The following is a 20,256-nucleotide window of genomic DNA, read 5'->3' on the forward strand; positions in this document are numbered from 1 at the left end:
GTGTGCTTGTGCTGTGATATAGTGTAGGTCGATTTTGGCAAGTGGAAGCAACAGCTAGCGACTCAGCAAGAGAACATTCAGAACAACAACAGTGGTTACTTAAAAAGCAGAGAAAGATCCTCAGCTCAGACAAACAGGTGTCTTTGTGTATAAAGACAAAGCTGATGTAGTGGTTACGTAAGTTCACCAGAATCTCTCCCGTAAACATTCTCAGAGCATAAATCTGAGTCATAAGAGTCATCTAACCCTAATACTTTACAAACCTTTTTAAACAAAGTAGCCGGGACCAAATATTGGTCATTTGGTCACTCCAACCTCTCTAGGAAGGGATTTAAATAGTTTAAATATTATTTTAAAGCATTTTTCTCACTTATGGTCATATAAACGTTTTGTCTAGTGTTTATCAGTTTGCTACTGTATCTCACTGGCAAAGAATGTATTAGACCTTCCATCAATCAAGGTCTCAGATGATGCAGCAGCATTAAGAAGAACAGGTTGTGTAATCTGTCCATTTAAAGTAGCATATGGTAATTTAGATGAAACAGCTATCATACTAGTGTAGCTTTGTGCTAGTAGTTGGATTAGGGTTACCAGGGCAGATGTCTTGAAGTGACAAGGGTCAGTGGCTCACAAAGTGCTCTGAGCCATGTTATTGCGAGCTCCCAATGAACTCCAATGAATTGTGTTGGTGGTAACAACTTGTAGCCTACTTGTAGCCTACTTGTAGCCTACTTGTAGCCTACTTGTAGCCTCGCATAACTGTAATAAAGTTGAACAGCCTTCACTTTAAAGGGAAACCATCTGTATAGTTTAATTGATAACATCTGTCCCCTGGATCCAATATCATCAATCATTGAGGATGTGGTCAGGCTTCATTGTTAGAAATGTAATGAATGGACAGTGGGCCTTACAATCATGATCATCATCATCATCATCATCATGATTGCTCTTCAGGTGGATGAGTTCCCTCTCATGGTACGATGTATCCTGAAAACTATTGTTCATACTTTCTGTGACATTTCAGGTGGCCACTAGTGGTTGTGGCAATGCAAAGCTGAAATAAAACCTTAAAACACATCTAAAATCATAGCCTAAATTGTTGTACAATTGTACAAAATATATTTGACAAAATATATAATATGCCTAATCTGTAGTAGCCAAAATCATTGTCCTTAAATACAGTAACTAATTAGTGGACAAAGTGACGCGTTTAGATATGCAAAATGAATGAAATGTGATTATAAACATTTTAATAGGGTTATTACAGTGTAATTACAACATTATTAGAGGTTGTTGGATAAAACGCACCACTTTTTCACCTACCCTCACCTGCAGACACAGACCGAATAAACACAGAAGGAATGGGAGAAAAAAAAATCACCTCTAGTCTACATCATAAACATGACACCTGATCTTGTTGTTCATCTTGTTGTTGTTAACTAAACACGCGGCCATGTTGTCCAGGAGTACCGCGCCTGAAATCGGGATAATGGTAACGTGACACCTCTATCTATTTACCGTGCTCCAGCACTGTGACGATGGTAGGGGGTGAGAGCGTCAGGGGTTCATTAGTACGACGAAGGGTGCACCTGCTGAAAGTAGGTGCCAGTATCAACAGGACTCCAGACAAAAGTCCTCGTCAATTAGTCATAGCTCTACCATCAAATTCACTTCTACTTGTTATTGGGGCTTCAACTTTTACTGAGTTTCCCCCCTGGAAAGCACTTTGTGCTGATATCTACCATCACCATCGAACTCAGCATTGCAGTGGGAGCTAACAGAGATAAAGGAACATCTAATGCAAAAGGGGATTACCAATCTGTCTGTCGTCAGTCTCCAACTGATACATTTGCACCACATCACAAGGAGGGGTACAAGAAGATGCCAGTTCAGATACCGGACGATACTGACTTTACCTCTTTCAAGGAACAATGTGAAAACCACGAAGGATGGACAGCGCGCTACAACAAGGGAAGCGTGACGGTGTGGTGCAGGGATGAAGAGTGCAGAACTATCCAGAAACTAAAGGCAAGTATGTCACTACTACAGCATCCTTACATGTTAGTCTTTTTTTCTTTCTTCATACCAGCCCCCCGTGGGAATCGAACCCACAACCTTGGCGTTGCAAGCGCCACGCTCTACCAACTGAGCTACACGGGGCTCCTTCTGGTACGTCTGGTGCGTCTGGTGCTTAAAGGGAAAGCACTGCACTGCGGAGAGGAGAGAAGACTGGAAGTGTGGAACTTGGGGTTTCCAGGAGAAACCCGACTACTGTGGCGCTTCTTAAAGATACAACAAAAATAATAATAACTGAACAGGTTCTAATCTAATGTGTGGAATGATAATGATAATTATCCTAATGTTTAAATCAATATAATCATCAAGAAATCCTGCATACAGCCTTATTCATGATATTGTGTCTGGAGTAGACTACATTTTTACATTTGACATTTTAGTCATTTAACAGACACTCTTATCCAGAGCGACTTACAGTTATTGAGTGCATAAATTTTTTTTTTGACTAGGGTAGCTAAGTTTACCTTTTTGAATACCATGGCATTCAGTAATTCCCCTGTTCATACAAAGTTAATATTTTCTGATTAGGTAGGTAATTAAGTACACCAGGGTTTAGGCTTTGTAATGCACTGGTGACTGTTAACATAGTCAACCATGCGTTATTATAAAATGTACTGGTCTCTTAACCATATTAGTTACAGGTGACGACAAATACTGGAACATTCCATTACCCATACTGCTGTGGTTCTCTTCTGTCCTCCCCCCTTAGAGACCCCTGGAGCGTTCCATTACCCATACTGCTGTGGTTATCTTCTGTCCTCCCCCCTTAGAGACCCCTGGAGCGTTCCATTACCCATACTGCTGTGGTTCTCTTCTGTCCTCCCCCCTTAGAGACCCCTGAAGCATTCCATTACCCATACTGCTGTGGTTCTCTTCTGTCCTCCCCCCTTAGAGACCCCTGGAGCATTCCATTACCCATACTGCTGTGGTTATCTTCTGTCCTCCCCCCTTAGAGACCCCTGGAGCGTTCCATTACCCATACTGCTGTGGTTCTCTTCTGTCCTCCCCCCTTAGAGACCCCTGGAACATTCCATTACCCATACTGCTGTGGTTCTCTTCTGTCCTCCCCCCTTAGAGACCCCTGGAGCGTTCCATTACCCATACTGCTGTGGTTCTCTTCTGTCCTCCCCCCTTAGAGACCCCTGGAGCGTTCCATTACCCATACTGCTGTGGTTCTCTTCTGTCCTCCCCCCTTAGAGACCCCTGAAGCATTCCATTACCCATACTGCTGTGGTTCTCTTCTGTCCTCCCCCCTTAGAGACCCCTGAAGCATTCCATTACCCATACTGCTGTGGTTCTCTTCTGTCCTCCCCCCTTAGAGACCCCTGGAGCATTCCATTACCCATACTGCTGTGGTTCTCTTCTGTCCTCCCCCCTTAGAGACCCCTGAAGCATTCCATTACCCATACTGCTGTGGTTCTCTTCTGTCCTCCCCCCTTAGAGACCCCTGGAGCATTCCATTACCCATACTGCTGTGGTTCTCTTCTGTCCTCCCCCCTTAGAGACGCCTGGAGCGTTCCATTACCCATACTGCTGTGGTTCTCTTCTGTCCTCCCCCCTTAGAGACCCCTGGAGCATTCCATTACCCATACTGCTGTGGTTCTCTTCTGTCCTCCCCCCTTAGAGACCCCTGGAGCGTTCCATTACCCATACTGCTATTTCTGCTCTAATACACTCTCTCCTATACTGTACCACTCACTAGATAAATAACTGCAGAGGTTTCTCATCTTTGCAGCAAATACTTGTTGATACGAGAGCTGTTTATTCAGTCTCAGAGTTTCATGTCTCATTGGATGTTTAGTGAATAGGGCTATGATGATATAATGATACGCTAGGGAGGAGGAGAGAGAGGGGGAGAGAGAGAGAGAGGGAGAGAGAGAGAGAGAGAGAGGGAGAGAGAGAGAGTTAGGGAGAAGAGAGAGAGCTAGGGAGAAGAGAGAGAGAGCTAGGGAGGAGAGAGAGAGCTAGGGAGGAGAGAGAGAGAGAGAGAGAGAGAGAGAGAGAGAGAGAGAGAGAGAGAGAGAGAGAGAGAGAGAGAGAGGATAAGGGACTCATAAAGGATGATGAAGATGATCATCCTAAATGATTAAAAGGAGAGTTTCCTTTCATTTAGGATCATTTAGGATAGCAACATTATGCAGTAAAATAACATAGCCTTCTCATGTCCTAAAATCCTCATCAGTTCCAGAGGATTAATTCATTTTTCATGGAAGGTTTGTGATTGCATCATTGGATAGGAATTAAGGTGGCTCCTAATTCTGCACTACAGTACAGCAGTATAGCAGTACAGTAGTATAGCGGTATAGCAGTATAGTAGTATAGTAGTATAGTAGTATAGTAGTATAGTAGTATAGTAGTATAGTAGTACATCAGTATAGTAGTATAGTAGTACAATAGTATAGTGGTATAGTAGTATATTAGTATATTAGTATAGTAGTATAGTAGTATAGTAGTATAGTAGTATAGTAGAACAGTAGTACAGCAGTATAGTAGTATAGCAGTACATTAGTATAGTGGTATAGTAGTACAGTAGTATAGTAGTATAGTAGCACAGTAGTATAGTAGTATAATAGTACAGTAGTATAGTAGTATAGCAGTGCAGTAGTATAGTAGTATAGTAGTACAGTAGTACAGCAGTACAGCAGTATAGTAGTATATCAGTACAGAAGTATAGTAGTATAGTAGTATAGTAGTATATGAGTATAGTAGTACAGTAGTATAGTAGTATAGTAGTATAACAGTACAATATTATAGTAGTATAGTAGTATAGCAGTATAGCAGTATAGTAGTACAGTAGTACAGTAGTATAGTAGTATAGTAGTATAGTAGTATGGTAGTATATTATTATATTAGTATAGTAGTACAGTAGTACAGCAGTATAGTAGTATATTAGTATAGTAGTATAGTAGTATAGTAGTATAGCAGTATAGCGGTATAGTAGTATAGTAGCGTAGTAGTACAGTAGTACAGTAGTACAGTAGTATAGTAGTATAGTAGTATAGTAGTATAGTAGTGCAGTAGTACAGTAGTATAGTAGTATAGTAGTATAGTAATATAGTAATATAGTAGTATAGTAGTATAGTAGTATAGTAGTATAGTAGTATATTAGTATAGTAGTATAGTAGTTTAGTAGTACAGTAGTACAGTATTATAGTAGTATAGCGGTATAGTAGTACAACAGTATAGTAGTATAGTAGCATAGTAGTACAGTAGTATAGTACTATAGTAGTATAGCAGTACAGCAGTATAGCAGTATAGCAGTATAGAAGTATAGCAGTATAGTAGTATAGTAGTATATTAGTATAGTAGTATAGTAGTATAGTAGTATAGTAGTATAGTAGTATAGTAGTATAGTAGTATAGTGGTATAGTAGTACAGTGGTATAGTAGTATAGTAGTATAGTGTATAGTTGTATAGCAGTACAGTAGTATAGTAGTATAGTAGTATAGTAGTATAATAGTATAGTAGTATAGTAGTATAGTAGCATGGTAGTATATTAGTATAGTGGTATAGCAGTATAGTAGTATAGTAGTATAGTAGTATATTAGTACAGCAGTATAGCAGTATATTAGTACAGCAGTATAGCAGTGTAGTTGTATAGCAGTGTAGTAGTATAGCAGTACAGCAGCACAGTAGTATAGTAGTATAGTAGTATAGTAGTACAGCAGTATAGCAGTACAGCAGTATAGAAGTACAGCAGTATAGTAGTATAGCAGTATAGTAGTATAGCAGTACAGCAGTATAGAAGTACAGCAGTATAGTAGTATAGCAGTATAGTAGTATAGCAGTACATCAGTACAGCAGTATAGTAGTATAGCAGTATAGTAGTATAGCAGTACAGCAGTATAGTAGTACAGTAGTATAGTAGTATAGCAGTATGGTAGTATATTATTATATTAGTATAGTAGTACAGTAGTACAGCAGTATAGTAGTATAGTAGTATAGTAGTATAGTAGTATAGTAGTATAGCAGTATAGCGGTATAGTAGTATAGTAGCATAGTAGTACAGTAGTACACTAGTACAGCAGTATAGCAGTATAGCAGTATAGTAGTATAGTAGTATAGTAGTATAGCAGTGTAGTTGTATAGCAGTGTAGTAGTATAGCAGTACAGCAGCACAGTAGTATAGTAGTATAGTAGTATAGTAGTACAGCAGTATAGCAGTACAGCAGTATAGAAGTACAGCAGTATAGTAGTATAGCAGTATAGTAGTATAGCAGTACAGCAGTATAGAAGTACAGCAGTATAGTAGTATAGCAGTATAGTAGTATAGCAGTACATCAGTATAGAAGTACAGCAGTATAGTAGTATAGCAGTATAGCAGTATAGCAGCACAGCAGTATAGCAGTATAGCAGTATATTAGTATAGCAGTACAGCAGTACTGTAACAAAGTAGGGTCCAAACAAGTCATTCAGAAGCAGAACCCTCAACACACTAGACGATATTATGCCAGATTTATTGTATGACATCCAGAGGCGGCGCTCCTAGTGGCTGGGGACTTTAATGCAGGGAAATTTAAATCAGTTTTACCTAATTTCTACCAGCATGTTAAATGTGCAACCAGAGGAAAAAAACTCTAGACCACCTTTACTCCACTCACAGAGACGCATACAAAGCTCTCCCTCTCCCTCCATTTAGAAAATCTGACCATAATTCTATCCTCCTGATTCCTGCTTACAAGCAAAAACTAAAGCAGGAAGCACCAGTGACTCGGTCAGCAGTACAGTAGTATAGTAGTACACTAGTATAGTAGTATAGTAGCATAGCAGTACAGTAGCATAGCAGTATAGTAGTATAGTAGTACACTAGTATAGTAGTACAGCAGTACAGTAGTATAGTAGTATAGTAGCATAGCAGTACAGTAGCATAGCAATACAGTAGCATAGCAGTACAGTAGCATAGCAGTATAGTAGTACACTAGTATAGCAGTATAGTAGTACAGCAGTATAGTAGTATAGTAGTATAGTAGTATAGTAGTACAGTAGTATAGTAGTATAGTAGTACAGTAGCATAGCAGTATAGTAGTACACTGGTATAGTAGTATAGCAGTACAGCAGTATAGTAGTATAGTAGTATAGCAGTACAACAGTATAGTAGTATAGTAGCATAGTAGTACAGTAGTATAGTAGTATAGTAGTATAGTAGTATAGTAGTATAGAAGTATAGAAGTATAGTAGTATATTAGTATAGTAGTACAGTAGTATAGTAGTATAGCAGTATGGTAGTATATTATTATATTAGTATAGTAGTACAGTAGTACAGCAGTATAGTAGTATATTAGTATAGTAGTATAGTAGTATAGTAGTATAGCAGTATAGCGGTATAGTAGTATAGTAGCGTAGTAGTACAGTAGTACAGTAGTACAGTAGTATAGTAGTGTAGTAGTATAGTAGTATAGTAGTGCAGTAGTACAGTAGTATAGTAGTATAGTAGTATAGTAATATAGTAATATAGTAGTATAGTAGTATAGTAGTATAGTAGTATAGTAGTATATTAGTATAGTAGTATAGTAGTTTAGTAGTACAGTAGTACAGTATTATAGTAGTATAGCGGTATAGTAGTATAGCAGTATAGTAGTACAGTAGTATAGTAGTATAGTCATATAGTAGTATAGTAGTATAGTAGTATAGTAGTACAGTAGTACAGTAGTATAGTAGTATAGTAGTACAGTAGTACAGTAGTATAGTAGTATAGTAGTATAGTAGTATAGTAGTATAGTAGTACAGTAGTACAGTAGTACAGTAGTATAGTAGTATAGTAGTATAGTAATACAGTAGTACAGTAGTATAGTAGTATAGTAGTATAGTAGTATAGTAGTATAGTAGTACAGTAGTATAGTAGTATAGTGGTACAGCAGTATAGTAGTACGGTAGTATAGTAGTACAGTGGTATGGTAGTATAGTAGTATAGTAGTACAGTAGTATAGTAGTATAGTAGTATAGTAGTACAGTAGTACAGTAGTATAGTAGTATAGTAGTATAGCAGTACACTAGTACAGCAGTATAGCAGTATATCAGTATAGTAGTATAGTAGTATAGTAGTATAGCAGTATAGCATTATAGTAGTATATTAGTATAGTAGCATAGTAGTACAGCAGTATAGCAGTATAGTAGTATAGTAGTATAGTAGTATAGTAGTACAGTAGTACAGTAGTATAGTAGTATAGTAGTATAGCAGTACACTAGTACAGCAGTATAGCAATATAGCAGTATAGTAGTATAGTAGTATAGTAGTATAGCAGTATAGTAGTATAGTAGTATAGCAGTATAGCAGTATAGTAGTATATTAGTATAGTAGTATAGTAGTACAGCGGTATAGCAGTATAGTAGTATAGTTGTATAGTAGTATAGTAGTATAGCAGTATAGTAGTATAGTAGTATAGCAGTATAGCAGTATAGTAGTATAGAAGTACAGCAGTATAGCAGTACACACAGAGACGCGTACAAAGCTCTCCCTCGCCCTCCATTTGGAAAATCTGACCATAATTATATCCTCCTGATTCCTGCTTACAAGCAAAAACTAAAGCAAGAAGCACCAGTGACTCGGTCAATAAAAAAGTGGTCAGGTGAAGCAGATGCTAAGCTACAGGACTGTTTTGCTAGCACAGACTGGAATATGTTCCGGGATTCTTCCGATGGCATTGAAGAGTACATCACATCAGTCACTGGCTTCATCAATAAGTGCATTGATGATGTTGTCTCCACAGTGACTGTACGTACATACCCCAACCAGAAGCCATGGAATACAGGCAACATCCGCACTGAGCTAAAGGGTAGAGCTGCCGCTTTCAAGGAGCAGGACTCTAACCCGGAAGCTTATAAGAATTCCCGCTATGCCCTCCGATGAACCATCAAACAGGCAAAGTGTCAATACAGGACTAAGATCGAATCGTACTACACCGGCTCCGACGCTCGTCGGATGTGGCAGGGCTTGCAAACTATTACAGACTACAAAGGGAAGCACAGCCACGAGCTGCCAAGTGACACGAGCCTACCAGACGAGCTAAATTACTTCTATGCTCGCTTCGAGGCAAGTGACACTAAAACATGCATGAGAGCATCAGCTGTTCCGAATGACTGTGTGATCACACTCTCCGTAGCCGATGTAAGTAAGACCTTTAAACAGGTCAACATTACCATTACTGACGGATTACCAGGACGTGTACTCCGAGCATGCGCTGACCAACTGGCAAGTGTCTTCACTGACACCTTCAACCTGTCCCTGACTGAGTCTTTAATACCAACATGTTTCAAGCAGACCACCATAGTCCCTGTGCCCAAGAACACTTAGATAACCTGCCTAAATGACTACCAACCCGTAGCACTCACCTCTGTTGCCAAGTGCTTTGAAAGGCTGGTCATGGCTCACATCAACCCCATTATCCCAGAAACCTTAGACCCACTCCAATTTGCATATCGCCCCAACAGATCCACAGATGATGCCATCTCTATTGCGCTCCACACTGCCCTTTCACACCTGGACAAAAGGAACACCTATGTGAGAATGCTATTAATTGACTACAGCTCAGCATTCAACACCATAGTGCCCTCAAAGCTCATCACTAAGCTAAGGACCCTGGCACTAAACACCTCCCTCTGCAACTGGATCCTGGACTTTCTGACGGGCCGCCTCCAGGTGGTAAGGGTAGGTAGCAACACATCCGCCACGCTGATCCTCAACATGGGGGCCCCTCAGGGGTGCATGCTCAGTCCCCTCCTGTACTCCCTGTTCACTCATGACTACATGGCCAGGCACGACTCCAACACCACAACACAGTTTGCAGATGACACAACAGTGGTAGGCCTGATCACCGACAATGACGAGACAGCCTATAGGGAGGAGGTCAGAGACCTGGCCGTGTGGTGCCAGGACAACAACCTATCCCTCAACGTGATCAAGACAAAGGAGATGATTGTGGACTACAGGAAAAAGAAGAGGACTGAGCACGCCCCCATTCTCATCGACGAGGCTGTAGTGGAGCAGGTTGAGAGCTTCAAGTTCTTTGGTGTCCACATCACCAACAAACTAACATGGTCTAAGCACACCAAGACAGTCGTGAAGAGGGCACGACAAAACCTATTCCCCCTCAGGAGACTGAAAAGATGTGGCATGGGTCCTCAGATCCTCAAAAGGTTCTACAGCTGCACCATCGAGAGCATCCTGACTGGTTGCATCACTGCCTGGTATGGCAACTGCTCGGCCTCCAACCGCAAGGCGCTACAGAGGGTAGTGCATACGGCCCAGTACATCACTGGGGCCAAGCTTCCTGCCATCCAGGACCTCTATACCAGGCGGTGTCAGAGGAAGGCCCTTAAAATTGTCAAATACTCCAGCCACCCTAGTCATAGACTGTTATCTCTGATCTCTGCTACCACACGGCAAGTGGTACCGGAGCGCCAAGTCTAGGTCCAAGAGGCTTCTAAACAGCTTCTACCCCCCAAGCCATAAGACTCCTGAACAGCTAATCAAATGGCTACCCAGACTATATGCATTGCCCCCCCACCCCACTTTTACGCTGCTGCTACTCTCTGTTTATTATCTATGCATAGTCACTTTAATAACTCTACCTACATGTACATATTACCCCAATTACCTCGACTAACCGGTGCCCCCGCACATTGACTCGGTACCCGGTACCCCCTGTATATAGCCTCGCTATTGTTATTTTTACTGCTGCACTTTAATTATTTGTTACTTTATTTCGTATTATTTTATATAGTGTTTTTTGTGTGATTTTTTTGGTATTCTGTCTTAAAACTGCATTGTTGGTTAAGGGCTTGTAAATAAGCATTTCACTGTAAGGTCTACACCTGTTGTATTCGGCGCATGTGACAAAAACATTTTATTTGTTTTTTTATTTGACCCACTGATGGTCTGACCAAGCCTCTGTAGAAGGCAGCTATACTGTAGTCCTAGGTACGATTGTTGAGGGTGCAACAGGTCAGTACCTCAGGAGTAAATGTCAGTTGGCTTTTCATAGCCGAGGAGAGAGAGAGAGAGAGAGAGAGAGAGAGAGAGAGAGAGAGAGAGAGAGAGAGAGAGAGAGAGAGAGAGAGAGAGAGAGAGAGAGAGAGAGAGAGAGATAGAGAGAGAGAGAGAGAGAAAGAGAGAGAGAGAGAGAGAGAGAGAGAGAGAGAGAGAGAGAGAGAGAGAGAGAGACAGAGAGAGAGAGAGAGAGAGAGAGAGAGAGAGAGAGAGAGACCAGGACAAGGTAGCACGTCAGGGTTCCCGAGCCGCAGGCAGAACAGTTGAAACTGGAGCAGCCACACGACCAGGTGGACTGGGGACAGCCAGGAGTCATCCGGCCAGGTAGTCCTGAGGCATGGTCCTAGGGCTCAGGTTCCTCCGGGAGGGGAGGGAGAGAGAATTAGAGGGAGCATACTTAAATTCACACAGGACACCAGATAAGACAGGAGAATAACACCAGATATAACAGACTGACCCTAGCCCCCCGGCACATAGACTATTGCAGCATAGATACTGGAGGCTGAGTCAGGGGGGGTCAGGGGGGGTCAGGGGACACTGTTGCCCCGGCCGACGATACCCCCGTACAGGGCCAACCAGGCAGGATACAACCCCACCCACCTTGCCAAAGCACAGCCCCCACACCACTAGAGGGATATCAACAGACCACCAACTTACTACCTTGAGACAAGGCTGAGTATAGCGCACAAAGATCTCCTCCACCGCACGAGCCGAGGGGGCGGAATACCAGACAGGAAGATCACGCCAGTGACTCAGCTCCCGTAATAGGGTCAGAGGCAGAGAATCCCAGTGGAGAGAGGGGAGCCGGCCAGGCAGAGACAGCAAAGGCGGTTCGTCGCTCTAGTGCCTTGCCATTCACCTTCACACTCCCGGGCCAGAATACACTCAATCATAGGACCTACTGAAGAGATGAGTCTTCAGTAAAGACTTAAAGGTCGAGACCGAGTCTGCGTCTCTCACATGGATAGGCAGACCATTCCATAAATATTGAGCTCTATAGGAGAAAGCCCTGCCTCCAGCTGTTTGCTTAGAAATTCTAGGGACAATAAGGAGGCCTGCGTCTTGTGACTGTAGCGTACGTGTAGGTATGTACGGCTGGACCAAATCAGAGAGATAGGTAGGAGCAAGCCCATGTAATGCTTTGTAGGTTAGCAGTAAAACCTTGAAATCAGCCCTAGCCTTAACAGGAAGCCAGTGTAGAGAGGCTAGCACTGGAGTAATATGATCACATTCTTAGTTTCTAGTCAAGATTCTAGATGTTCACTAGATGGTCTGACCTTGCCTCTGTAGCAGGCCTCTGGTTTCTCTCTGTCAGAAAAGAAAGGCAGTCTGGGTCCACCCAGGAGACGTCCTGAAAAATTAACAGTGGAAAACTGTAGTAATGGCTAGCAGCTAGTAACGAGGAAACCTGATTCCCCCCTGCTGCCAGGCCAAGAGGGTAACAGCCCTTACTGCAGGATCTCCAGCTGACCCCGTCGGGAACCCAGAAGGGGTCAATAAAGAGGAAAGAGAAGAAACAGGGTATGAATGATGGATTGTTTAGAAGGATGAATGACACAATTATTTTTCGACACCCAGAACGAACGTCAACAAAAAGGAGATGATGGCTAGACAGACCTCTCTTTATAATGCATGAATCTTTCCGGGGCAGTGATGCACTTCTTGGCTTCTGAATAATAGAACATTCGCGTAGAGGTATTGACGACATTCCATTCAGAGGGACATTACCTAACCTAAGGAGCCAACCACAACAGTGGAAACGGGGAGCTAATAGGCCTTCTGTTGAAGCCAGGCCTGGACGGGGGTTGTACAGGGGGATGTGGTGGTGAATTATTTACGCAACGCCAGCGATCTACTGATTGAGTTACATGGAGCCGTTTGCTACGTTGACCCAACGCACACTATATGATCGTGTTGCACCTAGCATTCTATACAGCACTGTGGTCACTGATCAACTAACGGCACCCTGTAAGACTTAGAATGGAAGGAAGTGGAATCCTTATTCCGTGCTAGGCTTAACCCCTCTTTACAGTGTTCCTATCCCGGACTTTACACCTCTATGACAATGGGTCAAATTGAATTGAATGTATAATCTCTTTGTCCTGTAGTTTCCACATGTCTTTTCTTAATTCTTTACTCACAAAGAGTCCAATATTTGATTAGCCATTGTTGTTACATAATCCAAATAACCTATGTTGCAGAATTAGGAGCCACCTGAAGATGACTTTCATTAGAATAAAGCTCATTGATCACAGAAGAGCCAAAATAAACACATTTACTACAGCTATGGAGAGCACCAGGAAAGCAAACTAAGTTGTGCATTATAATGCATTAAGCACAGCTAATAAGGTGTTATAAATGCGCTTATAATGCTTATTGAAGAGGGTATCCATAGGAAGGGTTATGGGAAACTTCTGACCACCGGCACCACTCTCAGTCCTTCCTTCCTCTCCCAAACGCAAACCCAAGGAAAGGCTTGGGGCCACCATCATTAGAAAATATCTGATCAAATAGGATAAGATACATTTGTCTTTGACATAAAAACACTCAAACCCAAACAGAAGGAAAGGCTTGAAGGCCTGCTGCTGTGGCCCCCAGCTATCCCACGCTCCCATCCCATCTGCTGCTGTGGCCCCCAGCTATCCCATGCCCCCCCCACTCTGCTGATGTGGCCCCCAGCTATCCCACGCTCCCATCCCATCTGCTGCTGTGGCCCCCAGCTATCCCACGCTCCTATCCCATCTGCTGCTGTGGCCCCCAGCTATCCCACGCTCCCCCCCCCCACTCTGCTGCTGTTTGCCCCCAGCTATCCCACGCTCCCATCTCATCTGCTGCTGTGGCGCAGGCAGAACGGTATATTTATCAGTCACTGATACGTCAGAGATATGGGGGCTAGTAGCTAGGCCTACTGGATAGAGTTTAATATGATGGACACTATACTGGATAGAGTTTAATATGATGGACACTATGCTTTATCCAGTTTAATATGATGGACACTGTACTGGATAGAGTTTAATATGATGGACACTATACTGGATAGAGTTTAATATGATGGACACTATACTGGATATAGTTTAATATGATGGACACTATACTGGATAGAGTTTAATATGATGGACACTATGCTTTATCCAGTTTAATATGATGGACACTGTACTGGATAGAGTTTAATGTGATGGACACTATACTGGATAGAGTTTAATAGGATGGACACTATACTGGATATAGTTTAATATGATGGACACTATACTGGATAGAGTTTAATATGATGGACACTATGCTTTATCCAGTTTAATATGATGGACACTATACTGGATATAGTTTAATATGATGGACACTATACTGGATAGAGTTTAATATGATGGACACTATACTGGATAGAGTTTAATATGATGGACACTATACTTGATATAGTTTAATATGATGGACACTATACTGGATATAGTTTAATATGATGGACACTATACTGGATAGAGTTTAATATGATGGACACTATACTGGATATAGTTTAATATGATGGACACTATACTGGATAGAGTTTAATATGATGGACACTATACTGGATAGAGTTTAATATGATGGACACTATGCTGGATAGAGTTTAATATTATGGACACTATACTGGATAGAGTTTAATATGATGGACACTATGCTGGATAGAGTTTAATATGATGGACACTATATTGAATAGAGTTTAATATGATGGACACTATACTGGATAGAGTTTAATATGATGGACACTATGCTGGATAGAGTTTAATATGATGGACACTATATTGAATAGAGTTTAATATGATGGACACTATACTGGATAGAGTTTAATATGATGGACACTATGCTGGATAGAGTTTAATATGATGGACACTATATTGAATAGAGTGTAATATGATGGACACTATACTGGATAGAGTTTAATATGATGGACAGTATGCTTTATCCAGTTTAATATGATGGACACTATACTGGATAGAGTTTATTATGATGGACACTATACTGGATAGAGTTTAATATGATGGACACTATACTGGATAGAGTTTAATATGATGGACACTATACTGGATATAGTTTAATATGATGTACACTATACTGGATAGAGTTTAATATGATGTACTCTATACTGGATAGAGTTTAATATGATGGACACTATACTGGATAGAGTTTAATATGATGGACACTATACTGGGTAGAGTTTAATATGATGGGCACTATACTGGATAGAGTTTATTATGATGGACACTATACTGGATAGAGTTTAATATGATGGACACTATACTGGATAGAGTTTAATATGATGTACACTATACTGGATATAGTTTATTATGATGGACACTATACTGGATAGAGTTTAATATGATGGACACTATACTGGATAGAGTTTAATATGATGGACACTTTACTGGATATAGTTTAATATGATGGACACTATACTGGATAGTGTTTAATATGATGGACACTATACTGGATAGAGTTTATTATGATGGACACTATACTGGATAGAGTTTAATATGATGGACACTATACTGGATAGAGTTTAATATGTTGGACACTATACTGGATAGAGTTTAATATGATGGACACTATACTGGATATAGTTTAATATGATGGACACTATACTGAATAGAGTTTAATATGATGGACACTATACTGGATAGAGTTTAATATGATGGACACAATGCTGGATATAGTTTAATATGATGGACACTATACTGGATATAGTTTAATATCATGGACACTATACTGGATAGAGTTTAATATGATGGACACTATACTGGATAGAGTTTAATATGATGGACACTATACTGGATAGAGTTTAATATGATGGACACTATACTGGATATAGTTTAATATGATGGACACTATACTGGATAGAGTTTAATATGATGGACACTATACTGGATATAGTTTAATATGATGGACACTATACTGGATAGAGTTTATTATGATGGACACTATACTGGATATAGTTTAATATGATGGACACTATACTGGATAGAGTTTAATATGATGTACACTATACTGGATAGAGTTTAATATGATGGACACTATACTGGATAGAGTTTAATATGATGGACACTATACTGGATATAGTTTAATATGATGGACACTATACTGGATATAGTTTAATATGATGGGCACTATACTGGATAGAGTTTATTATGATGGACACTATACTGGATAGAGTTTAATATGATGGACACTATACTGGATAGAGTTTAATATGATGGACACTATACTGGATAGAGTTTAATATGATGGACACTATACTGGATATAGTTTAATATGATGGACACTATACTGGATAGAGTTTAATATGATGGACACTATACTGGATAGAGTTTAATATGATGGACACTATACTGGATAGAGTTTAATATGATGGACACTTTACTGGATATAGTTTAATATGATGGACACTATACTGGATAGTGTTTAATATGATGGACACTATACTGGATAGAGTTTATTATGATGGACACTATACTGGATAGAGTTTAATATGATGGACACTATACTGGATAGAGTTTAATATGTTGGACACTATACTGGATAGAGTTTAATATGATGGACACTATACTGGATATAGTTTAATATGATGGACACTATACTGAATAGAGTTTAATATGATGGACACTATACTGGATAGAGTTTAATATGATGGACACAATGCTGGATATAGTTTAATATGATGGACACTATACTGGATATAGTTTAATATGATGGACACTATACTGGATAGAGTTTAATATGATGGACACTATACTGGATAGAGTTTAATATGATGGACACTATACTGGATAGAGTTTAATATGATGGACACTATACTGGATATAGTTTAATATGATGGACACTATACTGGATAGAGTTTAATATGATGGACACTATACTGGATATAGTTTAATATGATGGACACTATACTGGATAGAGTTTATTATGATGGACACTATACTGGATATAGTTTAATATGATGGACACTATACTGGATAGAGTTTAATATGATGTACACTATACTGGATAGAGTTTAATATGATGGACACTATACTGGATAGAGTTTAATATGATGGACACTATACTGGATATAGTTTAATATGATGGACACTATACTGGATATAGTTTAATATGATGGGCACTATACTGGATAGAGTTTATTATGATGGACACTATACTGGATAGAGTTTAATATGATGGACACTATACTGGATAGAGTTTAATATGATGGACACTATACTGGATAGAGTTTAATATGATGGACACTATACTGGATATAGTTTAATATGATGGACACTATACTGGATAGAGTTTAATATGATGGACACTATACTGGATAGAGTTTAATATGATGGACACTATGCTGGATATAGTTTAATATGATGGACACTATACTGGATATAGTTTAATATGATGGACACTATACTGGATAGAGTTTAATATGATGGATACTATGCTTTATCCAGTTTAATATGATGGACACTATACTGGATAGAGTTTAATATGATGGACACTATACTGGATAGAGTTTAATATGATGGACACTATACTGGATAGAGTTTAATATGATGGACACTATACTGGATAGAGTTTAATATTATGGACACTATACTGGATATAGTTTAATATTATGTACACTATACTGGATAGAGTTTAATATGATGGACACTATACTGGATATAGTTTAATATGATGGACACTATACTGGATATAGTTTAATATGATGGAAACTATACTGGATAGAGTTTAATATGATAAATAAATTGGTCATTTAGCAGACGCTCTTATCCAGAGCGACTTACAGGAGCAATTAGGGTTAAGTGCCTTGCTCAAGGGCACATCGACAGATTTTTCACCTAGTCGGCTCGGGGATTAGAACCAGCAACCTTTCGGTTACTGGCACAACGCTCTTAACCACTAAGCTACCTGCCGCCCTGATGGACACTATACTGGATATAGTTTAATATGATGGACACTATACTGGATAGAGTTTAATATGATGGACACTATACTGGATAGAGTTTAATATGATGGACTCTATACTGGATAGAGTTTAATATGATGGACACTATACTGGATAGAGTTTAATATGATGGACACTATACTGGATAGAGTTTAATATGATGGACACTATACTGGATAGAGTTTATTATGATGGACACTATACTGGATAGAGTTTAATATGATGGACACTATACTGGATAGAGTTTAATATGATGGACACTATACTGGATAGAGTTTAATATGATGGACACTATACTGGATAGAGTTTAATATGATGGACACTATACTGGATATAGTTTAATATGATGGACACTATACTGGATATAGTTTAATATGATGGACACTATACTGGATAGAGTTTATTATGATGGACACTATGCTGTATATAGTTTAATATGATGGACACTATACTGGATAGAGTTTAATATGATGGACACTACTGGATAGAGTTTAATATGATGGACACTATACTGGATATAGTTTAATATGATGGACACTATACTGGATAGAGTTTAATATGATGGACACTATACTGGATAGAGTTTAATATGATGGACACTATACTGGATAGAGTTTAATATGATGGACACTATACTGGATAGAGTTTAATATGATGGACACTATACTGGATAGAGTTTAATATGATGGACACTATACTGGATAGAGTTTAATATGATGTACACTATACTGGATAGAGTTTAATATGATGGACACTATACTGGATAGAGTTTAATATGATGAACACTATACTGGATAGAGTTGAATATGATGGACACTATACTGGATAGAGTTGAATATGATGGACACTATACTGGATAGAGTTTAATATGATGGACACTATACTGGATAGAGTTTAATATGATGGACACTATACTGGATATAGTTTAATATGATGGAAACTATACTGGATAGAGTTTAATATGATGGACACTATGCTGGATATAGTTTAATATGATGGACACTATACTGGATAGAGTTTAATATGATGGACACTATACTGGATAGAGTTTAATATGATGGACACTATACTGGATAGAGTTTAATATGATGGACACTATGCTTTATCCAGTTTAATATGATGGACACTATACTGGATAGAGTTTAATATGATGGACACTATACTGGATAGAGTTTAATATGATGGACACTATACTGGATATAGTTTAATATGATGGACACTATACTGGATATAGTTTAATATGATGGACACTATACTGGATAGAGTTTATTATGATGGACACTATACTGGATATAGTTTAATATGATGTACACTATACTGGATATAGTTTAATATGATGGACACTATACTGGATAGAGTTTAATATGATGGACACTATACTGGATAGAGTTTAATATGATGGACACTATACTGGATAGAGTTTAATATGATGGACACTATACTGGATAGAGTTTAATATGATGGACACTATACTGGATAGAGTTTAATATGATGGACACTATACTGGATAGAGTTTAATATGATGGACACTATACTGGATATAGTTTAATATGATGGACACTATACTGGATATAGTTTAATATGATGGACACTATACTGGATAGAGTTTATTATGATGGACACTATACTGGATATAGTTTAATATGATGTACACTATACTGGATATAGTTTAATATGATGGACACTATACTGGATATAGTTTAATATGATGGACACTATGCTTTATCCAGTTTAATATGATTGACACTATACTGGATATAGTTTAATATGATGGACACTATACTGGATAGAGTTTAATATGATGGACACTATACTGGATATAGTTTAATATGATGGACACTATACTGGATAGTGTTTAATATGATGGACACTATACTGGATAGAGTTTATTATGATGGACACTATACTGGATAGAGTTTAATATGATGGACACTATACTGGATAGAGTTTAATATGTTGGACACTATACTGGATAGAGTTTAATATGATGGACACTATACTGGATATAGTTTAATATGATGGACACTATACTGAATAGAGTTTAATATGATGGACACTATACTGGATAGAGTTTAATATGATGGACACAATGCTGGATATAGTTTAATATGATGGACACTATACTGGATATAGTTTAATATGATGGACACTATACTGGATAGAGTTTAATATGATGGACACTATACTGGATAGAGTTTAATATGATGGACACTATACTGGATAGAGTTTAATATGATGGACACTA

The 20,256-nt window shown here is 39.1% G+C and overlaps 1 protein-coding gene across 1 annotated transcript in view; it reads left to right on the plus strand.

Annotated features, from left to right (window-relative positions):
* Window positions 1-1,856: 1,856 nt before the first annotated feature.
* The window catches only part of LOC311105109 (START domain-containing protein 10-like), a gene marked incomplete at its 3' end in the record, with an annotated part of 35,874 nt that continues 17,474 nt past the window's right edge, over window positions 1,857-20,256 (plus strand). The window contains exon 1 of the mRNA XM_084147128.1: window positions 1,857-2,028. Coding sequence (XP_084003254.1) covers window positions 1,882-2,028 — 147 coding nt within the window. The 5' untranslated portion in view covers window positions 1,857-1,881. The remainder of the gene's footprint in view (window positions 2,029-20,256) is intronic.

This window comes from Coregonus lavaretus, assembly GCF_964263955.1.
Source record: "Coregonus lavaretus genome assembly, chromosome: 29".
In the NCBI taxonomy this organism is placed as follows: domain Eukaryota; kingdom Metazoa; phylum Chordata; class Actinopteri; order Salmoniformes; family Salmonidae; genus Coregonus; species Coregonus lavaretus.